Genomic DNA, 15,573 nt, shown 5'->3' with positions numbered 1-15,573 from the left:
TGGCAGACACGGGTGAGTGAGCACTTCCATTCTGCCAGACGCTGGGCTAAGTGGTTTACATACATTACTGCCTTGCATCGTCACAAGCCTATGAGGTCGGTTCTATTATCATCATCTTGCAGAGGCAGAAATTAATGTTCAGAGAGGTCAAATCATTTACCCCAGGGCACCCATTAGGAAATGGCAGAACTGGTTTTCAAACTAAGCTCCAACTCCATAACTCATGCTCTTAACTCCTACCCTATATGGTCTCACCAGGCAGTATAAACCAACTAGCCTATAATTGTTTCTGAGAGATAGAAACCTGGCACATAAAGGATCAGTCTCACAACCCCTTCTGGAGGGCCTGACACTGTCAAAGACTGCAGCATTTGTTTTATGCATTGCATATGGCCTCATGTCCAAGAGGATCACCCCAGGCACTTTGTGGGTCTTTGACAGGATTCTGACTAAGGCTCAGCTTATTAGTCATGGAGCTGGAAGGAACCTTACAGAACCTCTAGTCCAACCCCAGTTGTTATACAGATTAGGAATTTGGTACAGAAAGGTTAAGTGACTTGCCCATGACTGTAGAGCGATCACTGACAGACATGCTCCTAAAATCCAGATCTCCTGCATGCCAAGCCAGTGTGCTATTTTCCCTGCCCCAATGTACTACACCCTCTCTGGGGCTTCTCTGGCCACTCTTGACCCACCTACTTTCCTCCAATTTGCCCAATAAATATCACTGGAGAATTCTGCTGACAATCATTCTCACCCAGGGACGCAGCAAATATCTCTACTGAAGAACAGTTTTATCAGGCAGGAGACTATAATTCAACAAACCAAGGTTCTTCAGAAAATTGGACCACCCACATTTCTCTATATGGCATGTATGTCTATGAGGCAGGCATACTTTCTCAGCCAAGAGAGAAGGAAAAGTATGGCTAAAAGGGTGTGGGAATGCTATCTATGAATATGGGCAGGGTGGAGAATTTAGGTTGAAACGACCTCTGACAAAACTGAATTTCAGTATATTGGCATACTTCCCTTTGTACAATATATGTGTTCCTGGGTGTCAACCAAATTTTCCTACATAAAATCTATCAACCAAAATTATTTAAAGAGGGCTTCCCTGGTGGCAGAATGGTTAAGAATCCGCCTGCCAATGTAGGGGACACAAGTTCCAGCCCTGGTCCGGGAAGATCCCACATGCTGTGGAGCAACTAAGCCTGTGTGCCACAACTACTGAGCCTGCACTCTAGAGCCCACGAACCACAATTACTGAACCCTGCGTGCTACAACTACTGAAGCCCACACGCCTAGAGCCCATGCTCTGTAACGAGAAGCCACCACAATGAGAAGCCCACGCACCTCAACGAAGAGTAGCCCCCGCTCGCCACAACTCAAGAAAGCCCACAGGCAGCAATGAAGACCCAACGCAGCAATCAATCAATCAATCAATAATAATAAAATGAATAAATAATAAAATGATTAATAAATAAAAATTTAAAGAATATCCCCCAATACAGCCAGCATACTCTTATTTAACATCTTTACTGAAGTATAATTGCTTTACAATGTTTAGCTGCTGCTGTATAACACAGTGAATCAGCTATATGTATACATATATCCCCATATCCCCTCCCTCTTCTGTCTCCCTCCCACCCTCCCCATCCCACCCCTCCAAGTGGTCACAAAGCACCGAGCTGATCTCCCTGTGCAATGCGGCTGCTTCCCATTAGCTATCTACTTTACATTTGGTAGAGTATGTATGTCAACGCTATTCTCTCACTTCGTCCCAGCTTACCCTTCCCCCTTCCTGTGTCAAGTGCATTCTCTACATATGTGTCTTTATTCCTATCCTGCCCCTAGGTTCTTCAGAACCATTTTTTTCCCTTAGATTCCATATATATGTTTTAGCATACAGTATTTGTTTTTCTCTTCCTTACTTTACTCTGTATGACAGACTCTAGGTCCATCCACCTCACTACAAATAACTCAATTTAATTTCTTTTTATGGCTGAGTAATATTCCACTGTACAATGTGCCACACCTTCTTTATTCATTCATCTGTTGATGGACACTTAGGTTGCTTCCATGTCCTGACTATTGTAAACAGTGCTGCAATGAACACTGTGGTACATGACTCTTTTTGAATTGTGGTTTTCTCAGGGTATATGCCCAGGAGTGGGATTGCTGGGTCATATGGTAGTTCTATTTGTAGCTTCTTAAGGAACCTCCATACTGTTCTCCACTGTGGCTGTATCAATTTACATTCCCACTAACAGTGCAAGAGGGTTCCCTTTTCTCCACACCCTCTCCAGCATTTATTGTTTCTAGATTTTTTGATGATGGCCATTCGGACCAGTGTGAGGTGATACCTGATTGTAGTTTTGATTTTCATTTCTCTAATGATTAGTGATGTTGAGCATTCTTTCATGTGTTTGTTGGCAGTCTGCATATTTTCTTTGGAGAAATGTCTATTTAGGTCTTCTGCCCATTTTTGGATTGGGTTGTTTGTTTTTTTGATATTGAGCTGCATGAGCTGCTTGTAAATTTTGGAGATTAATCCTCTGTCAGCTGCTTCATTTGCAAATATTTTCTCTCATTCTGAGGGTTGTCTTTTGGTCTTGTTTATGGTTTCCTTTGCTGTGCAAAAGCTTTGAAGTTTCATTAGGTCCCATTTGTTTATTTTTTATTTTATTTCCATTTCTCTAGGAGGTGGGTCAAAAGGATCTTCCTGTGATTTATGTCATAGAGTGTTCTGCCTATGTTTTCCTCTGAGAGTTTTATAGTATCTGGCCTTACATTTAGGTCTTTAATCCATTCTGAGTTTACTTTTGTGTATGGTGTTAGGGAGTGTTCTAATTTCATTCTTTTACATGTAGCTGTCCAGTTTTCCCAGCACCACTTATTGAAGAGGCTGTCTTTTCTCCACTGTATACTCTAGCCTCCTTTATCAAAGATAAGGTGACCATAGGTGCATGGGTTTATCTCTGGGCTTTCTATCCTGTTCCATTGATCTATATTTCTGTTTTTGTGACAGTACCATACTGTCTTGATTACTGTAGCTTGTAGTATAGTCTTAAGTCCAGGAGCCTGATTCCTCCGGCTCCGTTTTTCTTTCTCAAGATTGCTTTGGCTATTCGGGGTCTTTTGTGTTTCCATACAAATTGTGAACTTTTTTGTTCTAGTTCTGTGAAAAATGCCATAGGTGGTTTGATGGGAATTGCACTGAATCTATAGTCATTTTCACAATGTTGATTCTTCCAATCCAAGAACATGGTATATATCCCTCCATCTGTTTGTATCATCTTTAATTTCTTTCATCAGTGTCTTATAGTTTCCTGCATACAGGTCTTTTTTCTCCTTAGGTAGGTCTATTCCTAGGTATTTTATTCTTTTTGTTGCAATGGTAAATGGGAGTGTTTCTTTAATTTCTCTTTCAGATTTTTCATAATTAGTGTATTCTTATTTATTTTTGACTGAATAGTTTTGTTGCTGCAGGCTGTTACCATACTCCAAACCCTTTATCAAGCTGGGTGACCAAGCAATTTTCCCCAGTGAAGACTGGAATAAGAGTATGTACCTCACAGGCTTGTTGGGAGAATCAAAGGGGACAATCCAGAGCAAAATGCTCAGCAGAGTGCCTGGCACAAAATAAGTAGCTCATGAAATGTTAGCTACTATTATTATGATTAGGGGAGGATCTTAGATCATTAGATAGCTATACCCCCTTTCTGAGAGAAGTATCCTCTTTTCTGCAAAGAACAACCCAAAGAGAGATGTCTTAGATTCTAAAATACAAATAGTATAGGGATCTAGGGTAACTATAACCACTGCCAAGCAACGATTCCCAGGTTTGAGAATCCTAAACCTGCCAAAGAGGTCTTACAAATCTGTCTTAGCGTGGCAGCCCAGGGACCAAGATCAGTGAGAGTTTCTTGAGCCTTGAGGGTAAATTTTCTTTCAGGCAAGCGGTTGCCTTGGAGTTTCTCTCATTGTCAAGGTCTTGGCCTCCCTCCTCCAGGATTTTTAAAGTCTAGCTCCTGTCAGAGACACTTTGAACATATAACCCTGGCCCATCATTCAACAAGCCCCATGTGGCTCCGGATACTTGTCCACTTTGTCTTGAAAGACAGGCCTGGGCTTTCGGACTAGAGAATTCCATATGTATAGGTAGAGGTGTCCCTCTGCTCTGAATGGTTTTTACTCCTGAAATCTTGTTACTACTCTTCATATACTGTTTCTACCCACCGTGTATTGCCCAATCAGTAAGGTTGGTATCCAGTAATGATCTGCAGAACGTGGGTCGGAGATTCAGTACACCATAAGGGTTAAGGAAGAACTGTGGTAATGTAGGGGTGGAGATGGAAACCAGGAATAGCTAACCTAGTCACAAATCCCATGGAGATTTGAGTGTCTGGGCCATCCCAGTGGTGTTTCTAATATCACTCTTCCCTCCCAGTATCCTATTAAAAATCACTCGTTTTCAAGGCAGTTGCAACTGGCAAGACCTAACCAAATACACCGAACACAACACCACTCAGGAGAATTTTGCCAATTAGCATCCTTAACTATAAAACACCATTGGCTATGGGTGGAGTAGCGCTCATGCCTGGACTCACTGCTTTGTCACTCACCCCTGTAAACCCTTTATTGGATGGGCCAAACTTGGATTTCTGACAGGAAGGGGTGTAGAGAACAGGAGCTCTATCGCCCAGCTTTCCAGGACTTGAAACCATCCCCCCATCCCACTTTATTTTCACAGGTGTGCCTAAAAGAACTGCAGCCATGGCACCCCGACCTGTGCCTTATTCCTTTAGCTATAATAATCCATCCTCCCACTCCTCCTTGCCTTTTCTTCCATATCAAGTTACGTGGAAAACACAGGTGGAGTTGTTATCCCAGGCAAGAGAGAAAGCAGGAGGAACTTCCTGCTGTTGGCAGGGAGATAGTATCAGCTGAGGGTCGTGGGAGTCAGGGGGCTTGTACGTCCACTCCGGTGCCCCTGAAGTGCCCAGATCAGGTTCAGGGAGCCCGGGAGGCTCTGCTGTCAGGTGCCGGGCAGAACGATGTTAACAAAGCCTCAAACTGCGCTGTTCTATGATGACTCAAGAATCCCACGCAATCCCACGCTCCTGCCAGTCACCACTTCCAGGAGCTAAAATAGACCTCTGATGCTAAGAGACAGCAGGCCTTTTATATCTGCTCAGAAAAATGAGCCCAGCCCTAAGAACGATCCTGCTGTTCGATACAATGGAATGTTATACGGCCATTAAAGATGCAAACTATGCACACTGTGCAGGTGGGAACCAGAATGTGAAATAATGTTACATGAAAACAGCAAAGTAGGAAATAGGTACACATGCCAATCAGAACTATGGAAAACACACATCGAAGAGTTCATCCCTAAAGAACCAAAGAAAATGAAGCACCACAGTCCTCTGAGTTTCCACCCCCCCCCCCACACACAACACCTTTTATTATAATACACTTTTTTAAAACTGTCGTGCTGGTCATGCTAGGTTACTGAGGCACCTGTCTTTTAAGTGACACAGGAGTTAACTCTGCAGATCATTTAATTCAGGGAATAAAGAAGAACTGAATGCTAAGGGGGCTGGTGCTTTAAAATGACTGGATTCTTCCTCTTCCCACGCCCCTTCTCAAGATCAGGGCACGTTATCATTTCAGGTTTAGCACTCCAATGAGAAATTCCTTCAGAACACCTAGCCCACCAAACTCTAAGATGGGAGTTTAAGGAAACATGTTTTTGGACCTCTCTGAAGTCGGACTGCTGTGTTTTGAACTAAGCTAGCTTATATGGAGAGAAAGGAGCTGTTTTTTGATAGGCTGACAGAAATTCCTTATTGAAAAAGAATTGCTAAATGCTCTCCCCCAACCCCACCCCTTGTCACCTTGTCACTGGTAGTGCTTAGAGTTAGCCAAACATCTAGCACATATTTGGGTGTCTGGGTGAGCACTATTCTCTTTCTGGGGTCCTGGCTTCAACACCTGCCCAGACTTGGTTTTTCTAGAATTAGCTTCCAATCAGTATGTTTAGTTTTTAAAAGACTATGTGTAGATATTTTTTTAAACCTTGTATTTTGAAATAATTTTAGATTTACAGAAGAGTTGTAAATATAGTACAAAGAGTTCCTATATACCCTTCACCCAGCTTCCCCTAAGGTTAACACCTCATATAACTCTGGTATATTGATCAAAACTATGACATTAATGTTAACACAATACTATTTACTAAACTACAGGGCTTCCCTGGTGGTGCAGTGGTTGAGAGTCCGCCTGCCGATGCAGGGGATACGGGTTCGTGCCCCGGTCGGGGAAGATCCCACATGCCGCGGAGCGGCTGGGCCCGTGAGCCATGGCCGCTGAGCCTGCGCATCCGGAGCCTGTGCTCCGCAATGTGAGAGGCCACAACAGTGAGAGGCCCGCATACCGCAAAAAAACAAAAACTATTTACTAAACTACAGACTTCATTCATATTTCACCAGTTTTTCCACTAATGTCCTTCTGTGCAGGATCCAATCCAGGATCCCATGTAGTGATTATATATAGAATGTTTAGTTTAAAAAAAACACCCCTAGAAACAAGTTTCCTTTTAGGAGGTGGAACAGGTAAGCCAGTAGGTGTATGGGCAATTTATGATCCTGAGCTATTCTACCCAGAAGGGAACTCTATCACTTCTGTACCAAAGCCCTTAATTCAGAACACCTCATCATGGTTATTTTCAGAAAACATGTCTTACATCAGCACTTCTCACAGTAGTACAAAGGGATTTGACAAGTGGGTTATTTTAGCAACCAATATTATGAAGGTGACAAAATGAGCAGGATGGCCTTATCTGTTTCCTATGTGTCATTTTTCTTCAAACTGCATTGAAACTTTTTACTAGAAGCTGTAATATTTGAGTGTAACATAAATGCTGAGAAACACCCACACCAACAGGGAAGGTACTCTTTCCAATGTGTGTTTGGTTTTGTTTGCCTGAAATTAAGTATTGAAATCTTACAAAAACCAAATTGATTAGGTTATTTTGACTCGTTAATCTTGAGAGGAAAGGGAAAGCAGGCTATAACATCCATTTATTCCTTCAACAAATAATCGGATAATCAAGAATAACTCCCCCCATAATCCATGCCAACTATGTGCCAGGCAATTTGCAAAGTGCTTTACAAATATTGTTTCCAGAGGATTTAAGAGGTTAAGTAACTCACCCAAGGTCACACAGCATAGAGTGATGGAGCCAGAATTCAAGGCTGGGTCAGCCTGATTCCAGAGCTGGTCGTCTTGGCCAGTATGCTATATTGCCGCTCTGAGCACCTGCTCCATTTCAGTCACTGCGCTGGGTGCTAGACAGAGATACAACACTGAACAGCCCTTATTCCCTCAAATCTTACAGTCTAGTTGGAGGAGAGAGACCATTAAAGAGCTAAGTAACAGCCCTCTCTTCTCCTTAGGTATTCCTTGGATTGGTTACAAGTAAAGGTGATCAGTAAATGCAATCAGTGAATCCCAACACCTTTATATATTTAAATTCCTTTTTTAGGTCCTCAGAGAAAAGTCCTCTCCCCTCTGTGTACCCTGAGGATCCCTAACAGTTAGGAATGAACTTGAGGATATTGACATGTTCCTCCATTTTGTGGCTCTGGGCTAGATGTCAGCATTGCACACACACACCCCCACCCTGCCACTTAGTCTCCTTTGATGAGAAACAATGGGAACTATAATGTGCAGATACATATAATGATGAAATCAAATCAGCTGATGGAAATTTTTAAAGTCTGGGACACAATAATTATATTCCACTTCAACTGTCTTTTCACACTTGCATTAATTGGTGAGCTCTAAGGGAGCTTCAACTGGTTCATGACTATATGGCATTCCATTTTGAAATATATTTCTTAGAAAAATGACAATGATGACCCTGTAAATTATAAACTGGCAACGTGATTTTAAAAGTGAAGGGCTGGAAGACTTAAATCTCAGCAAATGACAATCATTCTCTTCTCTCTCCCAGCCTCCAAACAATCAAATACCCTAACCCTGTGGTTTTCGAGGCTGGCTGCATATGGGAATCACTGGGGAAACTTCAAAATTACCAATGCCTGTGTCCCACCCCCAGAGACTGTGAAGACTTAATTGATCTGGGGTGTGGCCTGGGTTTTGGAAGTTTTAAAAGAACCCCAGGGGATTTTAATGTGCAGACAAGTTTGGGAACCACAGCCCTAATCGGAGGATCATAACCCTGGCTGCACGTTAGAATCATCTTCGGGGCATCTTTAAAAAGTCCAGATGCTTGGGCCACATCCCAGACCAATTAAATTAGAAGATGTGGGGGTAGTGCTCAAGTTCCAGGAACCAGGATTTTTTGAGAAGGATTTTTCAAACAACCAGGATTTTTTGAACTCCCAGAGGAGTTCAATGTGCAGCCAAGACTGAGAAGCACGGCCGTAGGTGCAACTCCACACCTGCAATAAGGGCAATGGCAAAATTTGCACTCAGACGTTCAGCAACTCTGAGATGAGCCTAATGTGAAGAAGCCAGTTCTAGAAGCCAGGTGGGAAGCAGGCTGAGGACAAACCCTTAGAACAACTGTCCTACTTTAATATTAAAATGAGCTCACTTTTCTCTTGCCATGTATGAGGGTCAACTTTTAAGGCTTGTCTAGGATCACTAGTAACTGATGGTATCTAAGCCCCACTCCCCACCACACCCACCAAAATAACTGCAGAAAGAATGGGAAATAAAGTACTTTAAAGGGATGAAAACCTTTGCAAAGGGCTGCAAACCACTGCTCAGAGACCCTGCATGGATGTAGACAAGGAGGAAGCAGAAAAGCAAGCTATTTGACCTACGTATTATCCAACTAGTTAGTTTTTTACCTGCAACTTCATGTGCAGTTTTACTCACCAAGCCAAACTCTGGGCTTGGAGGAAAAAAGCCCTAGACCATGATTCTCAGCCTTACCTACACATTAGAGACATCTAGGGAGCTTTTAAAATAATGAGGCTAGGGCCACACCCAAAGTGAATTAAATCAATCTCTGAGGGGATGACATCCTGGAATCTCTGTTTTAAAAGGTCCCCAGAAAAAAAAAAAAGGTCCCCAGGTGAAAAGGTGAGGGAGAGGGATAAACTAGGAGGTTGGGATTAACATATACACACCACCATGTATAAACTAGATAATCAACAAGGACCTGCTGTATAGCACAGGGAACTCTACTCAATATTCTGTAATAACCTATATGGGAAAAGAATCTGAAAAAGAATCTGAAAAAGAATGGATATATGTATATGTATAACTAAATCACTTTTCTGTACACCTGAAACTAACATAACACTGTAAATCAACTATGCTCCAATATAAAATAAACATTTTAAAAAATACGTATCTTAAATAAAAATACTTTTAAAAGTAAAAATTGCTTAAAAATGCTAAAAAAAAAAAGGTCCCCAGGTGATTCTAATATTGCAACTGTAAAACAAAGAATATTGTCCACCATCCAGTTCTACCTACAGTACACCCTGAAAGGAATGCAGAGCGAAGATCAAGAATGAGGCACTCTGCTCTGGGAAAACAGGCAGAACAGGCCCTCAGTTACATATTTTCAGGAAAAATTTTTATGAACCCAGATTCTTGCATCTTCCCATACTTAGAAAAGCACTAAAATCATTAGCTAAGATGTCTGTTCCTCGTGACTAGCAGCAACCTTCTACCAGGATGTGTGCTTGGTTGCACATATCCCCTTCGCCAAAATCACATACATGCTGACCTCCCCCCTTACCTCTTTGGAGCAGTTCCTCAGAGCTCTCTGATAGGCTGTCTCCCGGGCGTTAGTCCTCAGTTAAGTCCCCAAATAAAACTGAACTCACAGCTCTCACGTTATGTGTTTTTATTTCAGTTGACACAACCAAGGCTGAGAACTGTCACTCTAAACCAGTGGTTCTCAAACTTGAGTGTGCATCAGAATCACCTGGAGGGCACATTAAATAAAACACACATAGCTGGGCCTCACCCTCAGAGGTTCTGATCCAGTTAGGGTGGAACCTGAAAGTCTGCATTTCTAACAGGCTCCTAGGTGATGCCAATGCTGTTGGTCCAGGGACCACACTTTGAAAGGTAGAGCCCCCCGTGGACCACTGGTTCTCAGCCTTGGCTGCACGTGAGAATCACTGGTGGGCATTTAAAAAATACTGATGTCTGAGCCCCTCCCTAAACCAATGAAATTGTAATGTCTGAGGCCCAGGGATCAGCGTTTTTAAAGGTGATACAAATGTGCACTGAAGCTTGTGATCCACTGCCCTAGACCTAGATATTTTACAGCTGGAAGAGATCATTTAGTATAAACCCTTAAATTTCCTGAGAATTTATAGCTACTTTAGCTACTACTGGTCCATGTGTCCCAATCCCAATTTCCACTATTCTTCCTTAATCATTACTGTGTATTAACAATGGGAATTGTAAATCAACTATACTTCAATAAAATTAAAAATAATAATTAAAAAACAATGTGACCAATTTAGGGTGACCAACTTGTTGTCCTGGTTTGCTTAGGATGCTCCTGGTTTTAGCACCGAAAGTTCCAGATTCAGAGTAAATCGGGACACTTGGTCACTGTGGTAATGTTTTACAGCTCACAGATTGGAATACAGTACTATCAGATTTTTTTATTCTTTCTGTACGCGGGCCTCTCACTGTTGTGGCCTCTCCCGTTGCGGAGCACAGGCTCCGGACGCGCAGGCTCAGCGGCCATGGCTCACGGACCCAGCCGCTCCACGGCATGTGGGATCTTCCCGGACCGGGGCACGAACCCGTGTCCCCTGCATCGGCAGGCGGACTCTCAACCACTGCGCCACCAGGGAAGCCCAGTACTATTAGATTTTGCTTCTAACATCCAGCATCCATCCTCCACTAAAAGGAACCAGGGCTCCTTGGAAACAGCTGATTCCAGGACTAGGCCAGAGAAATGTATGCTGAGCCTAGGAATTTTCTGTCAGAAGTGCTCAAAGACTCATGGAAGCATGTCAAAAGGACTAAAGGGACTCCCACTGGCCAAACTGGAGAAAATTTGAGCATTACAAAGAAAATGCTGAACTGAATGTAAAGCACTGAATTTACATTAAGAAAAACATTGAATTAAGTGACTTCCAAAACAATAAGTAAAACTACTTCTCTACTATTGGAAGTAACTATTACATCAACTTGCTCTGAAAATTGGTATTCGAGGGAAAAGAATTAGGCCTTTACATGATCTTTTTGGTTCATATCCTATAGATGAGAGAAAGCTCATCTTTACAGAAGAATGCCAGCTAAGAAACATAGACTGGATGATAGAATTAGGAAATCACCATCTTGCAACCCCTGATTAAATCACAAAGTCAGGAAATACATTTTAAAAATTAGAAAAACAAATTACTGAGTGAGGAAACAGGAATTGATGGATGCTGAAATTTTAGGTGAGAGGTTATTGGGGAACAGGACAGTCACATGGTACCAAAGTAACACCCCAGATTTCTTGCTAATTAGGAAGAGAAAATTAAAATTACATGGAGAGTTCTGAGGGCCACCACCTTAACCATCACCTTTACTAAAGAGTGGACAACTGCCATATGTACCACTGGATGGGATGCTACATGAAGTACACAGCATTATTTATGAAGCATACTTATCAAAACTGAATCTAATCAAGCCTCTGGACCTAACAACTTCCAGTTTACAGGAAACTCAGGTGCTGGAAGGGAAAGCTAAGCACTATCATAAGAAAACAAACCATCCTGGTTTACCCAGGACTGAGGACTGTCCAGGATGCAGGATCAGTGTTAAACCAGGAAAGTCCCAGGAAAACTAGGACAGTTGGGCACACACACAACAGTCAGAAAGATTCATAAGTGGGGCAGACCTGGTCTCTAAAAGTCAGTGATTAACAAAAAGTGGGGAGACTGTTCTAGATTAAAAGACACTAAAGAGAGACCACACTCAAATGCAACATGTGAACTGGCCATAAAAGACTTCAGGGGACAGCTGGGGAAATCTGAATATAGAGCCGTACTACCCAGCTAGCCCACAGATGTAAATGAACCAGGTCACTTATCACACTATTTAATCTGGCTGACATATTTTTGGTAAGAAAACTTCCTCAATGAAGGATGTGGTGCACTGATACACACTCTGGTACAAGCTCCTTATCTCCCTCTGAACCATCAAGCAGTTTGCAGACCACACGTTGGGAAGCACTGTACTAGATAATGGATAACACTAGCAAAGATCAGTGAGGTACTGGTAATTTCTTTTTTAGCTGGGCTTACGGTATTATGGTTATGTAGAAAAATGTCCTTACACTTAGAAGATGGATGCTGAGACGTTTAAAGGTGAAGTGTCATGGTGTCTACCACTTACTTTCAAATGGTTTATCAAAGAACAGATACACACACAGATAAAGTAAATATGGCAAAATGTTAACATTTGTTGAATCCTGGTGGTGGGTATACTGGTGTTCATTGTATTATTCTTTCAACTTTCTTGTATGCTTAAAACTTTTCATTATAGAAATGACGAAAGCATAATTCTAAGATCATCTTACTTACAAGGTGTAACACTAATAGAATTACCAGGAAGCTGATTACCTACAGCTAATCCTATATTTATTCATCAGATATTCCTTAGGGGATAGCTAAGTTAAAAATAGAAAAATGAGTTGAGTTAGCCAAAAGAAAAAAGCACATTCCCAGCTGAGGAAACAGAATAAGAAAGGACCAGAATGGAAAAAAATTATCTTTTTCAAGGAAAGGAACTCAATGTGTATAGAAAAATGAGGCTACCCAGATTATGAAGGGGCTTTGAGGCTTCATGAAGAATCTGAGACTTAATTTTAAAGGCAAGAAGGAGCCCATAACAGACAGATTTCAAGCACCAGAGAAACACAATGAGACTGGCATTTTAGAAAACTCACTCTGGCTGTAGAGAACAGAATGGATGGGGGCAAGAATGAAGACAGCAGCACAAGTTAAGAACATGGCCCTTTCAGTAAATAATCTGGTGAGAGATGATGGTAACCTGTAGGGATGGAGACTTGGTGATACACTGCATGTGGGCAGAGCGTATGGGAAAGGAAGGACTCAGATATAATTCCCAGGCTTCTGGCTTGAGTGACCAAGTAGATTGGAGTCTGTCATACAGAGTGAAGTAAGTCAGAAAGAGAAAGACAAATACTGTATGCTAACACATATATATGGAATCTAAAAAAAAAAAAAAGGAAGGAAGAAAATGGTCAGAAGAACCTAGGGGCAAGATGGAATAAAGATGCAGACCTACTATAGAATGGACTTGAGGATGTGGGGAGGGGGAAGGGTAAGCTGGGAGAAAGTGACAGAGTGGCATGGGCATATATACACTACCAAAATAGTTAGTCGGAAGCAGCCGCATAGCACAGGGAGATCAGCTCGGTGCTTTGTGACCACCTGGAGGGATGGGATAGGGAGGGTGGGAGGGAGGGAGATGCAAGAGGGAAGAGACATGGGGACATATGTATATGTATAACAGATTCACTTTGTTATAAAGCAGAACCTAACACAGCATTGTAAAGCAATTATACTCCAATAAAGATGTAAAAAAAAAGATTGGAAATATAGGAGCAAGAACAGGTTTGGGGGAAAGATGTGAAGCATGCAACATTATATATGTTGATTTCAGAGTACCTAGAAGATATCCAGGTGGAATCCACCTGGTCGGCAGTTGGATATGAGAATGAGAAAGATAACTCCAACTTCCGGTTTACATAACTAATAGATGGGATTGCCATTTACAGATATAGGCAACAAAGGAGGAGAAACTAAAAGTCGCTTTTCATTTATGCTTTACATTAAGGTTTTTCAGCTATAAAAATAATATAATATTATTTATATAAAATAAACTAGGGAAATGGAAACATAATGTATATAATATACAAATATATATTATATACATAAAATGAAAGATCGGGAAATGGGAATAAAACTTATCTGACTACCATTAATCAACATTTTTTGTCATTTTAGATTATTTCCTTCTAATATTTTTTATATGGATATTTATATAGTAGCTTTAAGAGCCATATTTTTCTGAGAAAGGGGCTTCTCTAGAGGTATTTAGGATTGAGAAAAATTAAAAACACTAGCTGACCTGATATCAATTTGTAAATCAGACAGTGCTCACTAAGTTACACGTCCTTAGTCTGTTAAGATTCAAAACATAATTTAATTGTTGGGCACGTATCCAAGAACTCCAGAGTTGAAGAAATCATGACTAGAGAATGTCAGTTTCAATACCCATACTACACAGCCCAATTATAGGTATTCAGTTTCTTCTTTGAAGCTCTCCTTTCCCATAGGGTCTCTACTACAACCACTTCTCCCTCCACAGGTGAGAGCTAATTGGTGGTATTGCTCCTAAGGGTAACCACATTTTTAAAACCTGTTCTGGAAGCCTCAAAGCCTAGAAAACCCAAAGTAATGAATCTCTACTGAGATCACACAGTCACTCTGCAATCATTTCATAGCTTACTCTGCTTTTTAAAAAAGCTAGACTTGTTTCTAGTTCTAATCCTTGGCTACCTCATGAATGCAGAACACATCTAGTAAAATCTCCAGGCAAATACAGAAACCCGAGTCAATGTGAAATTATGACCAGATGTGGAGAAAAGCTCAGTTGTCACTCCACCACAGGCAGAGCTAGACAGGGGAGACAGACTGTAAACTAGGATCAAGGGAGCCATGATAGACTGACAGCAAAAAGAAGGAACAGTCCAGATCCAGGGCTAAGGAGTGGTCACAACCAGGCAAACATGCAAGAGAGGCAGCAAACGTGAAAACTAAGGTTATAAATCTACCTCAGGTAGGAGGTCCACTATATTCTTCCTGCTCAGGGTCCAAAGATTGGTTTCCTCGGTAATGCTCTCAGGGTCAGCGATGTAGCAATATGCTAGACCTGGAAGTTACTGACACTTCAGCCTTAACAAAGAACCTGCAGGCTTGTAGGAGGCTGCTTATTGAGTGAAGAGAAGCACCAGCTCACAGTGCGGGGTGTGGGGGAACAGATCCACAGGCACAGCTTGTCTTAGGGCGAAAGGCTCACCAAGGAACTTCTTAGCAGAGTTTGGAGGACAGCACAACCTGTAGAAAGAAATCATAATATCAGTTTGAGACAGCCTAATCCACCAGAGGGCAGACAGCAGAAGCAAGAAGAACTACAATCCTGCAGCCTGTGGAACAAAAACCACATTCACAGAAAGATAGACAAGATGAAAAGGCAGAGGGCTAAGTACCAGATGAAGGAACAAGATAAAACCCCAGAAAAACAACTAAATGAAGTAGAGATAGGCAACCTTCCAGAAAAAGAATTCAGAATAATGATAGTGAAGATGACCCAGGACCTCGGAAAAAGAATGAAGGCAAAGATTGAGAAGATGCAAGAAATGTTTAACAAAGACCTACAAGAATTAAAGAACAAACACCTAAACAGAGATGAACAATACAATAACTGAACTGAAAAATACACTAGAAGGAATCAATAGCAGAATAACTGAGGCAGAAGAAT

The 15,573-nt window shown here is 41.6% G+C and overlaps 2 protein-coding genes across 6 annotated transcripts in view; both read right to left on the bottom strand.

Annotated features, from left to right (window-relative positions):
- XKRX (XK related X-linked) overlaps window positions 1-15,025 on the bottom strand; it is a 66,052-nt gene extending 51,027 nt beyond the window's left edge. For 3 of the 5 annotated variants that reach the window (XM_089904280.1, XM_089904279.1, XM_022580782.2), the window contains exon 1: window positions 14,867-15,025. The gene's annotated coding sequence lies outside the window, so the exon portion shown is untranslated. The remainder of the gene's footprint in view (window positions 1-14,866) is intronic. The other 2 variants (XM_089904283.1, XM_089904281.1) reach the window with 1 other exon arrangement.
- Window positions 3,196-15,573, bottom strand: part of TRMT2B (tRNA methyltransferase 2B) — a 40,779-nt gene continuing 28,401 nt past the window's right edge. The window contains 1 exon segment of the mRNA XM_089904911.1: window positions 3,196-15,149. Within this exon segment, the coding sequence (XP_089761037.1) occupies window positions 15,023-15,149 (127 nt within the window). The 3' untranslated portion in view covers window positions 3,196-15,022.

Source organism: Delphinapterus leucas, chromosome X, assembly GCF_059928025.1.
Source record: "Delphinapterus leucas isolate spDelLeu-1000000601 "Yukka" chromosome X, BTC_Dleu_Yukka2, whole genome shotgun sequence".
Lineage (NCBI taxonomy): Eukaryota > Metazoa > Chordata > Mammalia > Artiodactyla > Monodontidae > Delphinapterus > Delphinapterus leucas.
This window is presented reverse-complemented; position numbering and strand designations above follow the sequence as displayed.